The sequence below is a fragment of the Aplidium turbinatum genome, chromosome 7, assembly GCF_918807975.1.
Source record: "Aplidium turbinatum chromosome 7, kaAplTurb1.1, whole genome shotgun sequence".
Lineage (NCBI taxonomy): Eukaryota > Metazoa > Chordata > Ascidiacea > Aplousobranchia > Polyclinidae > Aplidium > Aplidium turbinatum.
In genome coordinates this window covers 23,083,664-23,106,643 of record NC_137478.1, presented here as the reverse complement: position 1 = coordinate 23,106,643, position 22,980 = coordinate 23,083,664, and the positions used below count along the sequence as shown (strand labels likewise).

The following is a 22,980-nucleotide window of genomic DNA, read 5'->3' as shown; positions in this document are numbered from 1 at the left end:
CATACTAAAATAATTTAATTGCGGTAATGAAGAACGTTGCTAAAAAGTATTTTATTCAAAGAAAAAAAAAAAAGAGAGATACAAAGACCAGCTGAAAGTCTCCCTCAACCATGCAAACATCGCTCTGGATTCATGGGAACAACTTGCTAGTGACAGGTCAACTCTGGAGAAAAAAAACTAAGAAAAGCACGAAAATTTTCGAAAAAAGCAAGATACAAAAGGCCCATGAAAAATGAAACACTAGAAATGAAAAGCTAAAACTACCACGTCCCCCACATCCATACAATGTGATTTTTCCCACGTCCTTCCCATCATAGACTGGGCCTCCAAAGCCACATATGACATCACCGTCCAAAGCCAAATTCGATCGGACACGAGCTGGAGCCAACGACATTCAAAATATAAGAGTCAATGCATAACAGTCTGTGTGAAGCTTGTGGTTTTTTTGTTTCGACAACTCGACAACAACAAAATGTAACTTAGTAGAAGAGTATTCAAAAGAGCATAACGAATATCATTCTCCACGTCTAATCTGTTTCTCTGTTTTCTTTTCATCTGCAAGAGTTGAAAAACCTGATTCGCATAGATAAGTGAAAGAAAAAGGGAGGATACTTCGAATAGCTTTCTCTGCCACTTTGGGATAGGAATTACACATTAATGGCCAAAATCCAGTGATTGAATTTTTTTCTGAATAAGTCTCTTGTGCAAGAATCCGTTTTGAGTTCTAAAAATTCATTCTGCAATTTATCGGGAAGTTTTTTCATCAACAATGTGAATGAATTTCGTATTAAATCAAGCTCATCGTCATAAATTTCAGGAAAATATCGAATGAATTCCAATTCTAATGCTGTGAGATGTGACAAAATCAATTCTTTTCCTACTCTGGAAGAACCTGTTCTTTGCCGTCAACAACCAACACCAATGATAGTTTTTTAAATATGGTGACATGTTCAATTGTTCATTCTAACTTTTCTCTTTCAATCATCAAGCTTGCTAGTGAAAGCTTCCAAAGCATCTTTAAATGCTGAGCGGTACAGGCATTTGCTCCTGGAAAGGCCACCCAAGCCAGGCTGGTCGGAAGGTAGAGGCCAGACAAAACGTAGTCTCCCGCGATCAGGACAGCAGAGCCTTCTAGTACCTTAAGACAATCTTCTAATGACAGTGACATAAATCAATCACTCTCTTCCAACCTGCCTTGAGCCAGCATGGAAGCAGTAGCCTACAGTTTGTAAATTCACATGGGATCAATATGTCAATGGCGCATGGATACAGATAACCCATGTTGATGCGCAATCTGCTTCAAACGGAGATGGCGATTGAATAGCCTATATACCGTATGTATAGTGGCGTTTTTCCCTTGCATTTTCAGATTTAGTTTAGTCAATGAACCAAACATATTAACCAAATAAGCAAGAAATCTAATCCATCTGTCAACATTCAGCAATGAAACAAATTCAAATTTTATTTAAAGGTCAAAAAATAATTTAAGTTTGTCTCTGAGCTCAAACACTCGCTTGGTTACGTTTCCTCTTGAAAGCCATCGAGTATTTGCATGAAAGAGAAGTAGGCCTACGTGATGGTTTGCATCCATGTCAGTGCACAGTTGCTTAAATAATCGGGAGTTAAGGCTCCTCCTTAGCGCTTTAAAGCTCTGGTCTTGGCCAACTTACTAGGCTTAAAATGCTTTACAATCCTAAAACCAAATTCCCCCCTGAAAATAAATTCCCCCCTAGTGGGGAATTCCCCCCCGGTTGGGAACCACTGGTTTAGGCCTATAACTAATCGAAACTTGTGGGCTATCTGATATTTCTACTTCTTTTTCGTATATTCTATCATCAACTCATCAGTGTAATCAAAGTTTTGAAGATAATCATCAAGTTCAACCACTTACACGTTCCAGTATTGGGGTGGTTTACACGTATTTTTAATTTGAATTATTTGCTTTTTGCTTGATGGTCACTTTAACTTGAATGTTTGGTGTTGACCTTGCAATAGAACAAGTCTGCATGGTATAAAAGAGATACAGTAGCTATACGGTTACCAGAATATTTGCACGATTCCTTGATATCGGCTTGTAAATCCTTTTCAACAGGAGGATTCGAGGACATAGAGCGACACCGTTTTTCGTCGTGTCCAGGTTTACACGCGATGGTTTAAGATTTAAATGAAGTAGACGGGAAGGTGCGGAACTCTTTCGAGTGTCGTACCAGGGCTCTCACCACTCGGCAATGCTGCCGACAGCGACATCGGTGAAAGGTTGTCATCAGTTGAACGATTCGATCCACGGAAGCAAGCGTGGTCCCATTTTGCTGATATGAACGTTGGAAGACGAAACTACAACAACTGTGTTTTAAGCAAATTATTTGAGGGATTCTATTAAAACTTATGTTGTGGCAGGCAATATGTAGAATAAGACGTAGTAGAGAATGTGAACCATGACAGAGCCTGAAGCTTAATTTTACGACGTAACAAGTTACAAATACCAAAGGATTTCAGCAAACGTAGGCCTATTTCAATATGCTAATATCATATTTTCGAACTGAAGTTTGTACAGGGCACCAATATGCTTGAGCTGTTTTAAATTAAACTGTTTCATGAAGAATTTCGTTTTGGACCAGACAAAGTTTGTTTCAAGCAGTCCTAGTGCATGCATATGAAGAGTAATGAGCGACATGGAAAACACACAAAAAATTGAAACCAGCACAAAACTTTTCAGTATACAGTATACTAATACTATGCATCTTATATTCGGTGTATCCAACTCACTACAACGTAATGAGACAGGCAAGAAAAACCACATAAACAAATGGCCTTGCAGTGCAACAACTGTAAGCTAGCGACAAAAAATTGTAAAAGCAAATCTCAAGAAAATGAAAACGAATTACTCGCAAAACGTTTACACGCTAGTTAAACCGTTCAGTGACTTTTCATTGCTTTTTGCTCACATTGCCGCTTTGCCCCACCTTTTAATTCGAAAAATTGTAGTCCCGTTCTTTCCATGATTTTTTTTTAATGCAGCTGAAATTATTTGTGGGCTAAGCGTCCCGAATAAATCTTAAATTCTTCATCAAGTTCAAGTCCTTACATATCCTGTGTAGCATAGTGATTCCTAAATTTTCTTAAATGTCTTAAATATCGCATGTAGCAATAATTGTTATTTCTAAATTTTGTGTTGAATTGAGCTGATGAGGGCTGTGGAAGTGGAGTCGGAAAGTTTGTGAGGTATCTGGAGTCGGAATCGGTAGAAAAGCACGGTTTCGACTCTGGCTTGTTATATATTGGTTCCATGATTTGACAGATTCAAACGGTAAAAATCTAAATGCAAAACATGTTTGCTGAATATGAAGAAACTTGACGCATAGGGCTCTTCAGCATTATTCAATTCTTTGATGACTTCAATAGCGGTTTCTGTAAATGTAAACATCATCAACATTATCAGTATATAATTTTGTGATGTTTGGAAAAGCGCTTTTCGTCATTACCATCTTGCATTACAAAATGATGAAGAGTCACTTAGTTTATCTATTGTTTCAGCTCCAAGTTGTTTATTTGTAACATTAGCAATTTTGCTCGTAAAGCCAATGTAGAAGTATGTAGAAAACTAGTTTTCAAATAGCCTGGCTATCTTTGGATGTAAAACTGAGATGACTGACGCAAAAAGAAATATCATATTTTTGTTAAAATGAAATAGACAGATTTGAAAATGCGGTACCAAATAATCGTTGTAATTGAATAATGAATAACCAAAAATGATGCTATAAATGCAATCTTGGTACATTAGCAAAAGTGCTGAAGCCCTATTGTAGGTTCAGATCTAACGCAATCTACATGAAAATACACTCAGGACTGTCTCAGGTAATGCTTTTATGCACGGTCTCGGCATATCTCAATAAACAGATGTCTCTAGGTGTCCTTCGGAGATCTCAGATCATAGCGATATCTCATATTGACAGATTTGATTTTGAACGTGGTTTAAACATTTAGATGTGATGTTGAGAACCTATTCAGTTTTATTCAATCTTTTCTACTCCCAAGATCGCGCGAGGGTAGTTTCCTATTTGAGGAGTATGCAGTGTTGTACCAGTGCCGGTCTCTTAGGGTATTGCGGGCCCTGTGCGGAATATGTTTTGCGGGCCCCAAGGACAATGATCCAATTCAGTAACGTATTTAGAAACGGGAGGGGGTGTTGACGGCCGGCAGGCGAAGCCTGACGGCGTGCTCGCCGAAGGCGACACCCAGCGGCGGGGGGTCTGGGGGGCCTCCCCAAAAATTTTTGAAAAATTACTTTGAATTTGGTGCATTCTGAGAGCATGTTCAACAAAAACTTGGGTATGAATATTACTGTAAAATGGTGCTGTCCGGTGGCATAGCAAAACGATAAGATCATGTTTTCTTGGGCATTTTTCAGAAATAAAGCTAAGTCTCTATGTTTTCTTGTTGCTAATTCCTGGCTAAGATATTTGAATGTTTGGTAACTAGCTCTTTTAATGTAGTTTCATTTAAAATTAGGCAAACTTTGTTTTAGAGACATAGGTTGATCGCTTTTTTGCCAGATTATTACAGTTTTATTATTGATTAATTTTGTCCTTGGTTGATCAAAAACGATCTTATTCCAGTAAGCCACTAACTTTTGCGCTTTAAAGTTAACCCAAAGTTTAGAAAATGTAAACAGACGTCATACATCTCGATGAGTATCAGACAAAAAGCTTTAAGACAGTGAACTTACTTCATTTCTGATATATTCAAGTTTTGTATAACGAACCACTGTAATCAGCTATATATATATATATATAAAAGATCAGTGCAATTTTTCACAGCTGTGGATATTGCAGTGTTTCCATGGACTGTACGAGTTAGCGGCAGACTACTATGGATACTAAACAGCTGTAGAGCATTCTAGATCCTATACCATACTAATTTAGTGTTGATTAGAAAGCACAAAACACTGAAAGCATAATTTTCAATATCGTGACATCACACGCGTTCCAAGGGGGGGGGGTAACTCCCAAACTCTCACTTGGCAACGCTACTGATCCAATTTGATTTAAGAAAATCGGTTTACTTTTACTTGGTTGCATAAATATGCATACAAAGCATGAATGAAAACACATCAAACACACAATGCTCAACTTTCATGAAATGTGTGCATATTGTCTTATGGGAATATTTAAGCATGAAATATAACAATGCAAAAGAAACAAACCCAACCAAATGTACCTGTGCAGCAACCAGCAAGGACTCCTTATTATGCTTAAATTGGTCGGAATCCATCTGAACTCAGAAGTAGGTACCTAGATTGAAGTTGTTTGAAATGCTTGCAAAATGTCCAGCAGGTTCACTTCAGAAAACGTTTTTACTAAAACTGCTGGCTGCCAAACTCAAAGTAACCCTGCAACTGAAGATGGGCAATATTCTCTGTCAGAGTCAGTTTCTATACAGTGGCAGAGCAGCATTTAATTAAATTGTTTGCCTCATTCCTGCAAATGCAAGTTAAAACATAATCAAGCAGGCTAGAAATGGATTCGTACATGAAACTGAGCCACAACAGGCAGGGCAACAAGGGGAAATTTTGAAGACGAGTGAAGGTGTTATTATTGAAGACATCATGCATCAAGTACGTAAACCATGCAATCATGCATCTTAATACTTTGCGGTGAAATACCTCATGTTATACAAACATATTGAAAAATAAATACAGCTACTCAATCCAAGGAAAAAAGCACAGTGAGATGTATATCTCAATAAGTTAAATATGAAGTATCATAATATGATATAAAAAAAATGAAAACCACTGCACTTGCTATTTGCATGCCACATCTAGTAGCTCAGAGTAAAGACATGTTGTAAAACAATTTTAAGGTTATATATATGGTATAGCGCACACTAAGCATGCCATGTAGTTCATTAGGGCTATATTGTGAATGATGTAAAATACATGCAAAAATGCTATGGCCAGGGCCGTTTGAGAAAATATTTATGTGGGATTTCTTATCATCAACACCAAATTTAACTGAATAGACATTTTGTACGCACACTAGCTCTTCGAGCAAAGACTTGGCGTTTAGGTCATTTGGGTAAAAATTAGCCAGCACATCACATTTAGAGGAAATCGAGCATTTCTGCTATTGATCTAACATCATTGCAAGCAGCTGGAGTTTGAATAAGGCAAAGCTGACCTCAGAATTTTGTGAAATTAATCTGTTACCACCAGTAGTGACATCATTTAAGATGTTGTCAAAGAAGTAGATTCACTGGCGTCATTACTGCAACTAGTATATTTTAAAAACTTAGAAACTGAAGAATGCTTTGTATAATTGCTCAACAACTCTTTTTTTAAATCCTTTTTTTCTTTGCTCCACTTTTACAATGATTAGGTTTAGGTATATATAGCTAATGGATAAATCACTAATGGTACTCTATCATTGAGTTCAACAACCTTTGCTGGTACAAAAATTACATTGGTATATCATCAATCTTCTTCTTCTTGCTTATGAGGCAGCAATTCAGGTATCACAGGATTATATTACTATTCAGTGAAAAAAATCCAAGCAATGAATAAGTGTACAATGTAGCCTACTGCACAAACTGTACATATCTAAATACAATAACAAGTAGCCTATATTAAGATTTAAAAATTATTTAGGTTGGGTACTACAGAGTAATCAACTTGAAACAATTTGAAAAGATCCGGGCCCCTAAATGTTATTTTTCAACCCATGGAATAACAATGACATTTTAGTACCGTATTGTACTGGAAGTAACATGTATCTAAACACAGTTGCCACAAGATTGAAAATTTTAGTTTCTGTTGTCACTGAGCAATGTTAAACATTTGGTAGCCTACATGGCGTTTTGAAAAAACCTGGGCCCCTCAATATTAGATTTTAAAAATTACATGCATAGGGCATAATAATGATAGTTTAATACTGGAAGTAACATGCATTTAAATTTTCACAAGAGTGAAGTTTTCTGAATTCATAGAATATTAAGTGATTTGATACATGGCGTTTTAAAAATCCGGGCCCTTTAACCCTTTATCCTGTGACGTATTTTGGCCAGTTGACTTGCGGACGGGGGGGTCGGTTCGACACTATCACTTTGAGCTCGTGTAACTCAAAAACTACGCAAGATAGATCAATCAAATTTTCACATGGTGTAGATAATTTATCTGACAACATAACATCGAAACTCTTTTGCAATTTGTTCAACAGCGCAACTTGAAAAATCAAATAATTTGATGGTTGGTCATATTTTTTTATTTGACTTGAGAAATTGCTTCTTAATTAACTTATAATTGAGTGTGACGGGTTAATTCTATTGTGTAGATTTTAATCTCTTACGCGGAGACGTCGTCCACGCTTCAATGAAATCGTAATTGGCGTCCGACTTGCGTTTGCTTGTTGTTTTGCCGGAGGCATTGCAAAACAAATTTGCTTTGTTTCAACATTTGCAGAGAATGAGACATAATCACCGCAAAAAAACTATTTCAAGTGCTTTTTGAGCCACATGTTTATAGTCTACACTTTTTCAAACGTACTGTCATTACTTGATATTGGAACTAAATCAAGCAAATTTTTTTTCACATTCACACTGTCGAATTTGGTTATGTATGATCAAGAAACACTTTGCATTTCACAGCACATCTCAGGAAGCTATTTATTCGTTTTTAACATTATTTCAACGTCTAAAGAGGTTGAATCGATGTAAAAAGTGTCTGATTTGCTGTCTGGGTAGCGATTGAATACAGAAAAGTAAGGTAGCCTGATGGTGTCACGTGGTATTTGAACAACAACCTATCCAAAGGTAGTGACTTCCTTCGATAGGAGCTTGTTCCATTTTAGGCCATCATGCACTCCAAAAACAAAGAGCGTCTAAAACTCCTGACTGATAAACTATGTCACGATGCATTCCAAAGTGATATGTTTCAATACTTACCAACAATGATCACTTTGAATGAAACAATTTTGCAAACAGCTGTGACAAAATGTAGTGATAATAATCGTTTAGTCAAATCGTGTTGGTAGGTTATAGAAGAGGTCGTTTGCCAAATGGAACTCCCGTTCTGCGTAACAAACTCAAAGTCGTGACATAACGATACAAAAAATAGAAAAAAAATCTTTTTCAGGCCGAGTGCTTTTGTCGTAAAAAAACAAAAAAACACTAAAGTGTTGACTTTTTCCTTGGGCAAAATTGAAGGTTGTTGATATTTTAAAAATGCACGTTTGTGTCAAAATGATTGAAGTGTTTTTTTTCATGTTGTTAACTAGATTTGCAAAATAACGTTTTCTACATTTTTTGTCTATTTTGTTGGACATGCATTTTGTGTCAAGTTATTTATTACGCATGAGAAGATTTCTTTTTGTTCAAATTTTGAAATAGCATTTTAGATGCAGTTTGCGGTTGATGGCGTTACTGCAAAAGCCATCTTTTGTAATTGACACACATCTAAAAACAAAAGACGCATAAACTACTGCTGGCTGATAGACCACGTCACAATACATCATAATGATGTTTTTCCGAACCGAAGACCCAGAAAACCAATTTCGTCGTATATTAGTTTAGACGTCTGCAGACGTTGAACCAATGACAAAAAGTGATTTGCTGATTTGAAACAAAGTGATTGCTGTTTCCAATGTGCAAACATTTTGATAAAAAGTAATCAAGTTTTGGCTATCAGCTTTCTGGTCCATTTAGGCTACTCTGGTCAATCGACTCACGTTGCAAATAACTTGTTTTGTGTAAGGTCTTGCTTGTGAAAAAATCGAAGTAAAAACACAAAAATGAAGTAAGCTATATTTACAAAGTGTTATATTCTTGAATGAGCCATAGTTTTTAAAAAAAATAGTTTGAACAGGTTTCACCTGATAGAAACTATAATTGATATCATCGCGAAGAATCAAATAGCTGCGAAAATCACTTCAAGCAATTCTTTGGGGTGATTTTCATTATGCAAACCAAGGTGAACTTCAATACACATATTTTTATGCCAAACGATAAAAATCGTTCTTTTCTTTTTTTCAAGGATAAAGAAAACGATCCGTATAAAATATAATTCAATTCAACATATCTTCCTTATTTTGTCAGATATGCATTTTGTGTAACAATGCTTTAGAAAAATTGCTGAGTATGGTATAGCGTTTGAGATGCAGTCAGAGAATACAACTGTATGGTTGATGGCGTTATTACAAAAGCCAATCTTTTGTCAGGGAAGTGTATTCGAAAACAAAAAGGCACAAAAGCGCTGACTGATAGATTACGTTACGATACGTTACTAAAACGAGGCATTGATTTCAGATTCTTTCAACCCAACAAACAACTTTGCTCCAAATGACACAAACGTCCAAATTTATGGAGAAAAAGATATAGGCCGACACCGTTTTGTGAAAATAAGTTTTTGTAGACCAACATTTGAATGAAAAGTTTGAAATTATTGAGTTGGTCCTGATAGTGTTTCTGCTGAGATATATCAAAACTTTTCAATCCTCGTATAAAAAAATAATTTTGTAATCTCTCAAGCAACTGCAAAATTACCATTTAGGCAAAGATTCAGTGATGATACAATATGCACAATGCTTGTCAAAGCACAATAATTTAGCTGCGCGTGTTTTTCCACAAAAGCCAAGCAGTTTAGATAGTCTGTGTCAAGTTCTTTTCAGTATCCTTCAATCTCTCGTTTTCATAAAACATTTTCACAACATCCATAAATATTCATGTGAATATAAGTGTACACTGTACAGGTACATGCAAAAGTTTATTGGCGGGTCAAGAACGCACTCCTTGCTTTCCGACAAGAAATCAAGAAACTTACCACATCAGTATGTTTGTTTTATGAGATAAACAGAGTTTTGTCAAGAACTTTCCTACTGCTTTTTGTTAGAAGTTAGAAACAAAATGTATTCGCCCTAGAAAGCAACGTAAAATTACATTTTTTTCAGCATAGCTTATCCGATGCTCTCTGATAATTTCAAAGCAACTCAGATGTAATTAAAAGATTAATCAAAGCAACTCAAAACTCGAGTTTGCAAACAAAAGGCGGAATCATTACGGTTGAATGCTTTACAACAAAACCAAATCATGAGATATCTGCGTCGCAGTTCCACGCACGGCGGCGCTCAGTAATCCTATTAATCCGTATAATTTGAAAACAAAAGGGCTAGCTAAAATATCAGAGTATGTTATGAAAATCATGCCATATCTCTAAAACTATAGACAATAGCAACGTCATTTAAAGCGGAATAAATACTTGAATAATTTTTAGGAAAAGTCAAGAAATTTCAGAGCTGTGGATCGCGTAGTTCTTTAATGATATTGCTTTGAAAAGTACCAAGTCCCAACCGACCCCCCCCCCACAGGAAATAGGGTTAAATGATTAGTTTTAAAACTACATATCATATATATGGCATAATAACAATGGTTTTGTATAGAAACTAACATGTATTCTATTTAAATGCAATTGTCACAAAACGAAATTCTGTTGTTACACTGCCATGTTAACTATTTGGCACATGGTGAAATGTCGTGGGGGGCCTAAAAGCATGTAAAGGTGGCCTGACGCGACAATTTCAGTACTTGCCTCACCCTAAAGCCGCAACTGACTTCAAGGATACCGGTACTTGCTTGGGAATCGAATTGAATTTTTTCCATTGGACATGACAAAAATTACTGCATTTTCTGAGTAAATTGCGGGCCCCCTAATTTGCGGGCCCTGTGCGATCGCACGGTTCGCACACCCCAAAGACCGGCACTGGTTGTACATTGACGCCGTCAATTTATTTTTTAGTTGACGGAAGTGATAGCGCCGTCAACTATTTTGCCGATTTTAAGCGTCAAGCGCTATGCGTCATTTTTTGCTTACATGGAAAAGCTCGTTTCACAATGAAAGTTTCACAATGTATTCTGGCCAGCGCGACTCATCCGAATTACCGGGTTTCGCGTTGGTTGGAATGGCTACCTGGAATACAAGCGGAAGAAGTTCGCCAAATGGTGATCACTCATACCGTGAGCAGTAGCCTATCGAGAACGAGGGATCAGAGAGAGAAAGCAAAAAATCAATAAATGTCATCGCGGAGGTTGAAGATACTTTATTTAAAGAGCTCTATGCACCTGAAAAGAGCGATGTTGGTGCAGTGGACCTCGTTAAAATAATATTTATACATGCTAAACCATCACAGTACGCTTGGAACAGTGATACCTTTCCGAGTAAACGTTTTCAAGACTTGTTTTAAAATACAACACACCAATACCATTCAGCGCTGCTGTGGGACGCATGTTTGCGCTTGGATAGGACAAAATACGTCCCAAACACAGCAGATTGTCCGACAAACGTTTTGAAATGCTTGTGTTTCAACAAAGAAATAACCTAACTATTAAGCTAAAGCAGCTAATTACAATACAGTTTCAAAACATAAAACATGGTCTTTATTTATAGCTATTCTTAGCCTAAATTTGGTAAGGCGAAATACTTCCGTTTTGTGAGACCCTGGCTAAAATAGCGCTAGAAATTAGCGCTGATGCTGACGACGTCAATTTCTTTAAGAGCTGACGCAGTACTTTACGCCGTAAAGTTTTTAGGCAATTCGCGCTGACGCCGCCGGTTTATTTCATTGACGCGTACAACACTGGGAGTATGTATCTGCTATTAATGATTGCTAAATGTTTCCATTATATGAAGTCACTCATTGGGTCTTTGCATAAAGTGCTCAACTTGTTTTTTTGAATTACATTTATTTGCTTATCAAATTGCTTTCAATTTTTCTGTTTGTGAGAAGAAGCAAGTTTTTTTTTGTTTCTGAACCAGATCTAAATCGTTCACGTATCAAGGCTGATGATAATCTTATACTTTATGTGCTATATAGCCTAGTTTACGTGCATTTGGCTTATCTTGAGTTATATTTTTAGTATAAACATTGCATCAAAACAAATTTGAAAAAAAGACATGTATTTAATGATACAATCAGCAATAAGAGCAAAGTGCTCTTTTTAGATAAATTACGAACTTTAATGCTTGTGAACGTTAATGCTTGCAGGAGTGGCCGTGTGGTTAGCGCGTTGGGCTCGCAGTCGAGAGCCTGCGTGTTCGACTCCAGCCACCCGCACTTGCTGTTGTTTCTCTGGGCAAGAAACTTTACGATAATTGCCTCTACCCAGTAATCGATTTCGAGTAATGGGTAGTACCAAATTTAAGTCATAAATAGAGTAGACAACCGGAAACAGACATTGCAGTCGGCTGCAGCGTGGGTCAGGTGTACGTCGGAAGGCGTACACCGATGCATAGCGCTCAAGTCCGCTTTCCCGCAATGCAGGATAAAGATAATACAACAAAACAAAACAAACATTCCAGTGCAACAAAATAAGAACTTTCAAAAGCGGCTTTTACTCTGATCACAACCAACGCAAGTTGATCCACATGTTGGCAGTATTGTGGCAAGTGGCACCTTGCACTCACATGAGGACGGTTAAATTGGCAATTCCATTAATCAGGTTGAATTTCGGTGTAGGCTACGAGTTGACGACTAAACAAACTTCGTTCTGTTTTGCACCAGCCTTCGAATCGTTGCGTATTCGTTTTGTCTGTTGCTTGAACAAAAGTTGTTATTTATATTCTGAGCAACCATAAGCTGGTGATCAGGACGAATATAAAATGACGTTGCCAACGTTCACTGAGTCGTTTTAATTTTTAATCCATCACGGTGACATGAAGTTGCCACATGGCGAATAAAAGTAGTTTGCATCCATCGTAAAGTTAGATTTAAAACTTGTAAAATGTTGTTGCTGAGCGATTGCAACCAAACAGGGTTTGTTCAAGTCTATTAATGGATGAATGGATTTAAAGTATGTCAAAATGTTGTTGCTGAGCATATCCAACCAATTATGGTTTGTTCAAGTCTGTTAACGGTTGAATAGATTTAAAATATGTTTGTGGTGTCAGGGTTTATGTTGGCTTTGCTTTGCGTGTGATCAGCTTAGTTTTCTTTGGTGCCGCGCTATTCTCGCACTGCAGCAACTCGAAGAATTGTAAAATAAGATTGACTTCAAGTCAAACTCATAAGCGCTGTCAAGAAAACTTGTGACAGCAAAGGCTGTCGCGAATTCGCACCAGCATTGTTCTAAACGAATTGGGCAAAACAAAATTTCATTACAACATTTTGTTGTTTCGAGCAACTCTAATTGCAAACGAAACATTTTGTGTGAATATTTTTTGCTATGATAAGTTGTTTACAGGTATTGGTACGTTGGTAGGTAGCTGCAGTTAACGGAAAGTTATCATGTTCCCTCCAGTCAGTGGCTTATGAAATTTCATTTTTTAAGTTAGTTGTATACAGTAGCCTATATAGAATAGCTTTTAAAACGATATTTTTCTTCAATTCAACATTTAATTCTTTGATCCTCTTTCATTTCAAAATTGTAACAATTTTGTTTTTTTATGGGTTCCAAATAGAAGTAAAATGCATGAGAATATTAAAATGCAAAATTGTCCTGATGTACAAAATGAGCGGCCTTGGTCAACTTTTATTAAATTTCTCTAGAAAGTGTTTTGCACGTCATTCAATGTGTATCTAAATTTTTTTTTGTGTTCAGTTCAATTCAGCAGACCATAGGCCTATACGAAGGGCCATAGACGTTTCGTTCTAGAGCAGTGTACTGTTCATAACCATGAATAAAATCAAGGGATATAGTCGAAGAGGTGCCATTCCTCAATTGATGGCATGGATTTAAGTGTCTTGCCAAAGACACAGCCACATGCTCGAGTGGTGTCGAACCGGCGCTCTATCGAACATCAAACTAAGGCTTTTGCCACTCGGATATCTAGCAATTCCTTTTAGGTTAAGTTTGTTACAGTGTTAAAAAAATGTCTTCCACTGATTTGTTTAAAGTATCTCTATTTTATTTAGATTTGATCACATTTCATCAAAATTATTCAACTTTTTTTAGGAAAATATCACCAACTTGTAGAACAACACGGACCAACTTAATTTTGTTTTCAGTCGTTTAAAGTTGTATGATTTCGAAAAGATGTTTCCTCAAATTAACGCTATAATAATATAAAAAAATTCTTTGTCATCCTGTGTATGATGTGACATCCATTGTCAAGTTATCAATAAATTTGTGATATTCACAGAATTTATAGACATATTTCTATTATCATTGACCTTTTTTTTGGTGTTAAGTAAGCTAATAGGGACACTGCATTACGGGATGCACAGCTCCGCCTTTCCAGCAACATTAAAATGATCAAGTGCTAATTTGTCAATTTATAACTGGGACCTGAAGTGTCAACACAGTTTAAATTACTAACACAGTAATGTTGTGTAGATTTATTGAACAGAAATCTTATTAAGGAATGGGTTGTATGGTTTTTTTATCAAATCCAACTTTAGCCCTTGTTTTAAGACACAACAGTAGACTAGGTTATATTCCAAGACCTCTAGTAAACAAAAATTAAAATTTTCATTCAAACCAGTTCAATATAGTTCAATATAGGCGACTACAAAATGCCATTAAAATACGTGAAAAAGACAAATAGATCTTTCGATCTCCACCGATTAAGCAACCATCATGAGTTTACAGGAATCATTGCTTACTTTTTGTAAGTGAGTAATTTTTGATCCCGTTTTTTTTAAAGCAATTGATCTAATCCTGGTTATGTCAGCAAGAAGCTGAGCGAAGATCAAGTTTTATTGCGCAAACGGCCAGGACTAAATGTTCCAGTGAGCGGAGAGCCGCAGCTTGAAAACGGCAAACCACACCTTGTACGAGCTTATTGATTCGCATTGTAGGCTATCAATTAGGAACATGTGTGGAAGAGAAAAAAGCAGCATGCCAACGAAAAGACAAAGAACTATCTAAAATGGGAGTTTTCACTTAGCATATTTCTGTTTAAAAATAAAGTTAAAGTTTTAGATAGCCAACAATACAAGAACAGTAGTTCAAAATATTTTGCATTGTTAGGTTGTATGATGTTCACAAGCGAATCTATTCGATTTAAATAATTTAGCCTTAACAGGATAGTTCACAAGTAACCTAATTGTAAGTTTCAAAAGGCGTTGATTTTTTGCAACCTCACCTGTTTACCTAAAGACTGCAAATTTCATCTACTTTTACTGAAATTACATCTGAGGTAAGTGAAGCTGCTGTTGTTGATTCTTACAAAAAATAAAAACTTTTAAATGTTTAGCTACTTGTACTTCTGCACAGAAGGGATCATAGCAAAGTGAAACATTGAGTTGTCATTCAGATTACTGTTCTGTTGTAATAACCAAACATTTCATTACAATCACCATCGATTATTTGCATTGCTTCACAATTTGCTGATCTGCGTTTTTTCATTCCTTGTTTGTAAGTTTATCATGATGCAATTTTAGGATGACTTATTGCAACATGGTGAGGTTTCGCCGCTCACTCTGCACTTGTTGGGTGTGTACGCCACTAGCCTAGGTACTCAGATTGAACATGCGCAGTTATAGACTTAGCTTAATCTTAAATACAGAGAGACTGTTCACTAGGCATTTGATAAATAAAATGACTTGCGTTCTTCTGGTGATCATACTGGGTTACCATCTGATGTTAATATTGATGTCCAGCTTTTATATCCGACGTTTCGTCGTTCAGCACGACTGACTTTATCAAAGGGGTTGAAACAGATAAACACTAAGCTACGTGTTCAGCAGCAAATTGCACAACACAAAAACATACTGACAAAATGAATAAAGTAGCAAGAACCCAGCGCCGTAGCCAGACCGCAGAGCAAGGGGGGCCAACTTTTTGTTAGGGGGGGCCAAAAAAATTTAAATGATTTTGGCATTTTAACCTCTTAAATACCGGTATCCACAAAAATTGCAATATATCAGATTAGTGTTAATACCAACACTGGTCTCTTATTTTATCTGTTAGTTAAATCACGGCAACCATATTACAATGACCAACATAACACAGCAATTGTTGACTTGTGGTATAAATAGCGATACTTGTTATGAGCAAAAACTTTAACTGGCTCGAAGCAGCTAGTGCCAAGGATTTTGATATATGTGATTGCATTCCGCCTATAGCCTACACCCGTGAGCTAGTCTATTGCAATTGCAGTCGCGGATGTTTGGATGCAAACCGTCTCACAAACAAGTCTAAATCGATAGATTTTGATACAAAATGTTCAAAGGCCATAAGCATCAAGTTTGCCTGTCTTGGTTGTAACATGCTCCGTCTAGGGCAGTGGTTCCCAACCTTTTTGTTGTCACAGACCCCTTTAGACAAATTATTAATTCTGCGGACCCCTACCTAAATTTTGCATGAAACTCAATTAACATACAATTGACTATTGCAAAGAAATTTATATTCACACGAGTCAGTTCAATCACAGTACTATTGACTATTGTAATAATTATGCTACTCAACTACTGTACGGTACGGTATCATATTGCATTGCCGTTATGACTCCTGCGGCAAATATCAGGTTAAACAGTTGCTCAAATAAGAAAATGAATGAATTGTTCAAGAAATATCAGCAGTATTTGAATATTAAGGTGACCCAAAGTGCCATGTCGAAACTTTTTCAACGTAAATAAATTTAATGAGATGGTTGTTGTTGCCTTTCCTGGACTAAACGACTGAACTGCGGTTGAACACGCATGTCATCTTCAACGTCCACTGTCCAGTCGATTTCGATGTTGTTTTTATTGTAACAAGAGCTGAGAATCCTGCCTCGCAAAGGTTAAGTGGTTATGAATGGTAACAAAACAATAATCGCTTGCTTTGCCAAGATAGTAGGTTTGCAGTTGTGAGCACCAAAATTCTTCCACAGTTTTTGAATGAAACTCAATGCGTAATAACTCTTTTGATCTCAAATCAATTAGGTCATCTTTACCGAGATCGTCATCGCTAATGTTGTTCAAGTCAAAAAGAAAAGGATTTCGAATCCATGTTTCAACTTCGTTCGGCAGGTGTTCTAAATTAAAATAACGTTGAAATGAGATTTGCAGGGTTTCAACTGTGCGCAAAATTTTTCTCTCATAGAGATCAAAAGAGTACATTCTCTTTGAGTTTCATCCATCAAGATAAGATCTTCTAACATTGGAAAGTTAGCGTAATTACCTGCTTCCAATCTGCATTTCCAAACCGGCAACTTGGCTAAAAACGCTTTCAGTTTTTTAGCTGCATCAATTATTGTCACACCTGGTCCTTGAATGCCACGATTAACATTGTTAATATGACCGAAAAGATCGGCTAAGTAGGCCATGCCGTATAGAAAACTTTTACTCTCGAACAATTTTGAGAGGGGATTTCCTTTTCCTTTCAAAAGAGTGGATACCTCATTTTTTAGCTGCTTCAGAATGATACAAAAGTAGGCTACTTCATAATCTGACCCTACTTCTTGACAAAGCGCTTTAAAAGTACGGTGGTTTACAGCTCTGCTTTGATAAAATTAACGACTTTCACGCAATTCGTCAGAATTTCTTTGAGACTTGCTAGTAAAGTTTTTGCTGCTAAGGCGTACCTGTGCAAGAAGCAATGGGTAACAACCACACGAGGAGCTTCGTTTTTTACTAAAGCAGCAAATCCCGATTTGTTCCGGAGCATAGCTGGTGCTCTATCCGTGCATATAGAACAAAGTTTTTTTTTTTCTCCAAAATTCATCAAGGTAGTCACGGACCTCCAAATGCTTTCTCATGGACCCCCAAGGGGTCCGCGAACCCCAGGTTGGGAACCACTGGTCTAGGGGGAGCGTCAACCCTTGTTAACACTGAGAATCCACACTCACAAACGGCAGTGCTAGATCTAAATGTAGCAATATCTGCTGCAATGTTGAACACTTCACAGATCAGAAAACTAGAAACAGAAACTTTAACTTTATTTACACTGATTGGATTGAAGAGAAAAAATAAACACTGCTTAAAAGATTAAGGGTTTATATTTTGTATGCGTTGTCTTCAAAAACCACTTGCTTTACCACTGCACATTTTGCGATTTATCACTGCACAAATTTGGTTTATCACTGCACAAATTGGTTATCACTGACCCTTAGAATTAGGTATGGTACCGAGAATAGCGACAGCTGATATCAAATAGCCTAATTTGTACCGGTTTGTAGGCCTGCTGGAAAACCATTCCCTCTTTGTTAGGTTATCATTCTTTCCCAAAACACTTTCATTTTGCACAGTTTCAAACAAGTTTTCTACCAACCTAACACGTGTTGGCCTTGGTTGAATTGAACATGTTGAGGTTGCCAAAGGAAGGAGTAGGGGGGGGGGGCGAAATTGTTTAATCATCTTGGCTGTTAACTAAACAAAACAATTGTAGTTAATCGGGCCTAGGTTGGAGCTCTGCAACGGGAAAGATGAGCAAAATCATTATAATTGTAGCTGTTGCTCGATAATGTTGGGATTTTTCCAGGGGGGCGAGGCCCCCCCTGGCCCCCGGCTGGCTACGGGCCTGCAAGAACCAGAGATAAAAAACGCAACAAAATTTCCACAATTCAATTGACACGCAGTGATGCCTAAAACAGTAAGCTACTATGCGGCAGCGTAAATTTATCTATCTCTTTATCAATGTTACTCTCAATGTTACTTTTTGAAAACAAAAGGGAAAGCTTTGGCCATCATTCTGATTGAGAACACGTGCCTTTTGGTTAATGTACCAACTTTCTGAAAACAATTTTTTAGTATAACACTTTTCAATTTTAAGAATAGTAGCGTTTGTCCAAATAATTTTATGGTCTAAAGTTATAGACAAATTAATAGAGTATTTGCAAAAAGAGGATTTCTCTGGACGTTGAAATTTGAAAGCTCTTTGGTGCTCGTTGATTTAAGATTACGTTTTGTTTGTCCAATGTATATTAAATAACATTCATGACACAAAACTTGATAGATCAACCCAGAAACTTCATCCTTCTTCACAGGGCCGTTTGTAACTTGGTCTTTGGTAACCTAGTATATTCACCAGAAGAAAGCAAGTCATTTTAATTACCTTAATCTGTTAAAAAACATTTCTATTTAAAATTAAATTCCATTGTGTTGATAAAATATACATTTTGAACTTTAAAGATGGCTTTGGAATAAAAAAGTTTGGCGAAGAAAATTAAAGCAAATGTGAGTGACAGTGCTTTGTTAAGTGGCAACCATGTACTGAAAAACAATCATAGTCAATGTTTATTATATGTTGCAGAAAAATCATAAAAAAATGCGATTCAAGCAATTTAAAAGCACGCACATGGAAGACATCATGCACAAACTGAACGCGTAAATACGTTTCTTTATATTTTTTCATTTGTGCACAGTGGTTTATTGTGGTGATATTTGTGACAACTCAGTGAAACAAAAATGGAATTGAATTGCTTGTTGTTTCAAATTGAAGCTGTTTCAATTTACATTATGATATTTATATGATATCAATCGCAAACATTTAACAATTTAATGATTCTGTTTTTTATGTTCATCTTGGATTTGATGTATAACGTTGACACGGTACAAGAAATTGTAGGCATTGAACTGACACTTTACCAAACTTATATACAGTATAATGGTAAATAAAATGGCAGAAACTGTTTGCTCTGGTTTCAGTTTTTTCGTATTCGTCACACTTAACCTTGCTGATTTGACTACTTATATTTCAAATAAGTTGTCTGGTTTGAACATAATCCTATATGCATCGGGAGTTTGTTTTTACTTAAATATTCGTACTTTGTACTAAAAGTGAATAAAACAACTTTTTGTTCGGGCCAAATAAAACTTTAGAAGATTTAAGGCAGTTGGATATTAAAATGGAGACAAATAAGTGTTGCATTGAAATAAAATCTTAATCAACTTATTTAAAAATTTTCAACTCATAAATTTCAAGAATACTTTGGTTTCTATGAATTTTCACAGCAGTTGTCTACATTGTAATAAAGTTGTGTTGATGGATATTTCTTGACATGAATCTAGTCTACTGACCTTGAAAAATAAGATTAATATTTGAATTTGTTGAAAATAGAGAAAGGAAATCTGGAAATGGTTATTGTGACGTCACTTTGACTGTGGGAGATGATGAATTTTTCAGCCACAAATGTATCCTTGGAGCATTTTCGTCCTTTTATCGAAAGCTTTTTTCTTCTGAGGTGAGTTTTGTTAATACCTTATTTGTTTCTTTGTTGATGGAGAAGGGAAACTGGTTACACATAAATCTCTAACTACAACACAAAGTTTGTTCGGTTCTTTACTTAAAATGTTGAAGTTTTGCGAAAAAGTGCAAAAGCATTTTTTGGTTATCATTTGAACCAAATTTGGTAATCAACACTTTTATATTTTGTAGATAATTTAGAATTTTAATCTGTCATCGTTTATTTTCACAATACAATGTATTGATGTTTTCATGTAGCCTAAAGAAGTTGTTTTTCATATTACAGCTAAATAACCTACTAGAATACCTTAAGTCTGAACACATAGAACTACTATAAAAAACAATTAATGAAATAATTTAAAAAGAAAAAGGTTTTATGAAGATTTGCTGAATTATAAAACATTGAGCAATGCGGATATTACTTTTTTTAAAACTATTCAATCACAAAATACATGACAGTTGTATATTAGGGTCTAGGGCAAGGCCTTGCATAGAAACGATAACACGCTTCTGGACATTTTGTTCTGCAAGCTACTTTATACAACAAGTACATTGACTGCAGACAGAGACACACCACTGTTTAGACCTTAAAGTCTTCTTTTTGCAATAAACGTAGGTGTAGATTTGAGAGCATTGTTAGAAAAACAAAATTCACCAGATTAAACGTAATAACGTAAATTAAAAAATTTTTCACTTGAAATTTGAACAGAGATGACATTATTAGTTAAGCTGAAAGGTATTTTTATCTTTGTTCAGCTCTCAATTGTTTATTTGTACAACCTCATTTATTAGGCACGTCATCAACATCATAATCTTGGTAAACGCGTAATGCTGTGACTCAGCTTTGTTCGTTTTGTGAATTGTTAGATGAAGGAGAAATATGAAAGTAAAGCGAATATTCACGGAGTGAAAGAGGATACTATGGAAGTTGTTTTAAACTTCATGTATACTTGTGAAGTGGTGGTCACAAGTGAAAACGTATACGATTTGCTTGAAGCTACAAATTATTTGCAAATTCTAAGTAAGTGTCAACGAAGAATAAATTAATCTTTTTTTGTGTTCTGCGAATGTGAGGAAACGTTTGTCACAACAGCTTATGATAACTTTAATTGTTTAAAACAATCAGGTTTTTGAACATTTTTTGTTTTAGATTGTGACGAAGATGTCAATACAACGGCAGAAGTTATAATTTTTAACTTTTTGATGAATAATTTTGAAGCAATTTTTATTGTACTTGTTCATTAGTGTTGGTTTATTTCCTGAGCTCCTTTTTTCGGTCACAGTCGGCGAGGTTAACTCGAAACATTAGCAAACAATCATTGTTTTGAGTTTTCAAATTTCCTAGCAAAGATACCATGGCAGGAATTGGGAATTTTTATGAATTCATAATTTTTTCAACATGTTTCATTGTACAATAAAGTTTTTCATTGGTGTTGGTTGTTGTTTAGATCTCAAGCAATATTGCATCGAATTTCTTCTTGATGAAATTGATGTGACGAATTGCTTAACAATTCAAGCATATTCGAAAATGTATGATTTGGACCAAGTTGTGGCAAAAGCTAACATTGTCATTGCTGAGAACTTTGAATCAGTCATTGATGAAAAGAGTTAAAAGAGCTAACACCAGACGTGATGTTTGAAGTGATGCAAGTGGAAAAGAAAAAGGTTTGTAGGCCTATTTCAAATTAAGACTACAAACAGAATTCGACAATCACAAATACCACAAACAAAATTGAACCAGACTCTTCGCCAGTTATTTGATTTGTGAGCATTGTACATGTTCTTGGGCCAGTCACATAATCAAGGCAAGTGCGACCTGTGGGTGCGAAGGAATGTAGACGGCAAGTCACATACGAGCAATAATTGCCCGTTCATTGTGCAAACCATCAGTGATATCAAATACTTGTTCTCCATGGTAAACACACAGTAAGCAATATCTAATTGGGAAGTGCCTAAATAGTTAATACGAGACAAAATATCGATGTTTACATAATTTATGAAAGCTCAATAAGTGATTTCTACTTCAATGTAAGTCGATTTGAACCTGCACAGAACAGCAACTTTGAAGCTAGTAATGCTGACACTTACAGAAAAGTTAAAATTTGTGACTGCCGTTCACATTCAAAAGTGTAAAAAATGTTCGCAAGAACTGGATTTAACATTCTGGTAAATTGTTGACTTGGCCATTATCTGCTTCCCATTCATGAACCGAGCAGAAGAATTTGAAGTCGACATTTCATATCTTGTTGTTCTGTGGCGTAATACTCATTTGTGATGAAGTGCAGTAATAATTGAGGTCGTCATTCAGGTATCTTCCGAGGAAAATGTTTTTCATGCGCTCATAAGTTGGGTCAAACATGACGTCGCCACACGTAAGAAACACATGGTTAAACTTTTCAGTTTTGTTAAACTTGGAAAGCTATCCTGGAATTTCTTGCAAAATGTTGCATTGAAAGAGGTAAATCTGACAAATATTACAATTAGTAATCACTATCCAATATGTATTAACAGTGAGCATATGTTGTTGCTGATGATATTTCTTATATGTTTGTAACTGGCATGGTTATGCTCGGAACAATACTGTAGATGAGTGGAATTTAATCCTTTGAAGGTTGGGGGGGGGCTGTCAATTCAACTTTTTTGTATCAACAGTTGTATCTTTAAAACCACTGAGGCTGCGACTATGAGACTTCTTGACTTTTCCTAACTTTTATTCACCTCTATTGAGCTAAATTTTGAGCGAATAAAGGTTATAAATTGAGAGATATAAGGCATTTTTCAGCACATCCCCTGAAATATTTCATATTCTATTGATCAAAATTTTCCCACCAGCTGGATGAAAGTAATTAAATTGGCCTTGTTAATCAAATGATTCAAATTGAGATTATGTAA

The 22,980-nt window shown here is 36.1% G+C and overlaps 1 protein-coding gene across 1 annotated transcript; it reads left to right on the top strand.

Annotated features, from left to right (window-relative positions):
* The first annotated feature begins 19,186 nt into the window (after window positions 1-19,186).
* Window positions 19,187-22,505, top strand: LOC145774043 (kelch-like protein 12). The gene is made up of 5 exons (XM_082585181.1): window positions 19,187-19,229; window positions 19,963-20,086; window positions 20,956-21,109; window positions 21,537-21,753; window positions 22,397-22,505. The coding sequence occupies exons 1-4, from the start codon at window positions 19,201-19,203 to the stop codon at window positions 21,698-21,700; spliced, it is 471 nt and encodes a 156-aa protein (XP_082441307.1). The 5' UTR covers window positions 19,187-19,200; the 3' UTR covers window positions 21,701-21,753; window positions 22,397-22,505.
* The last annotated feature ends 475 nt before the right edge of the window (window positions 22,506-22,980 follow it).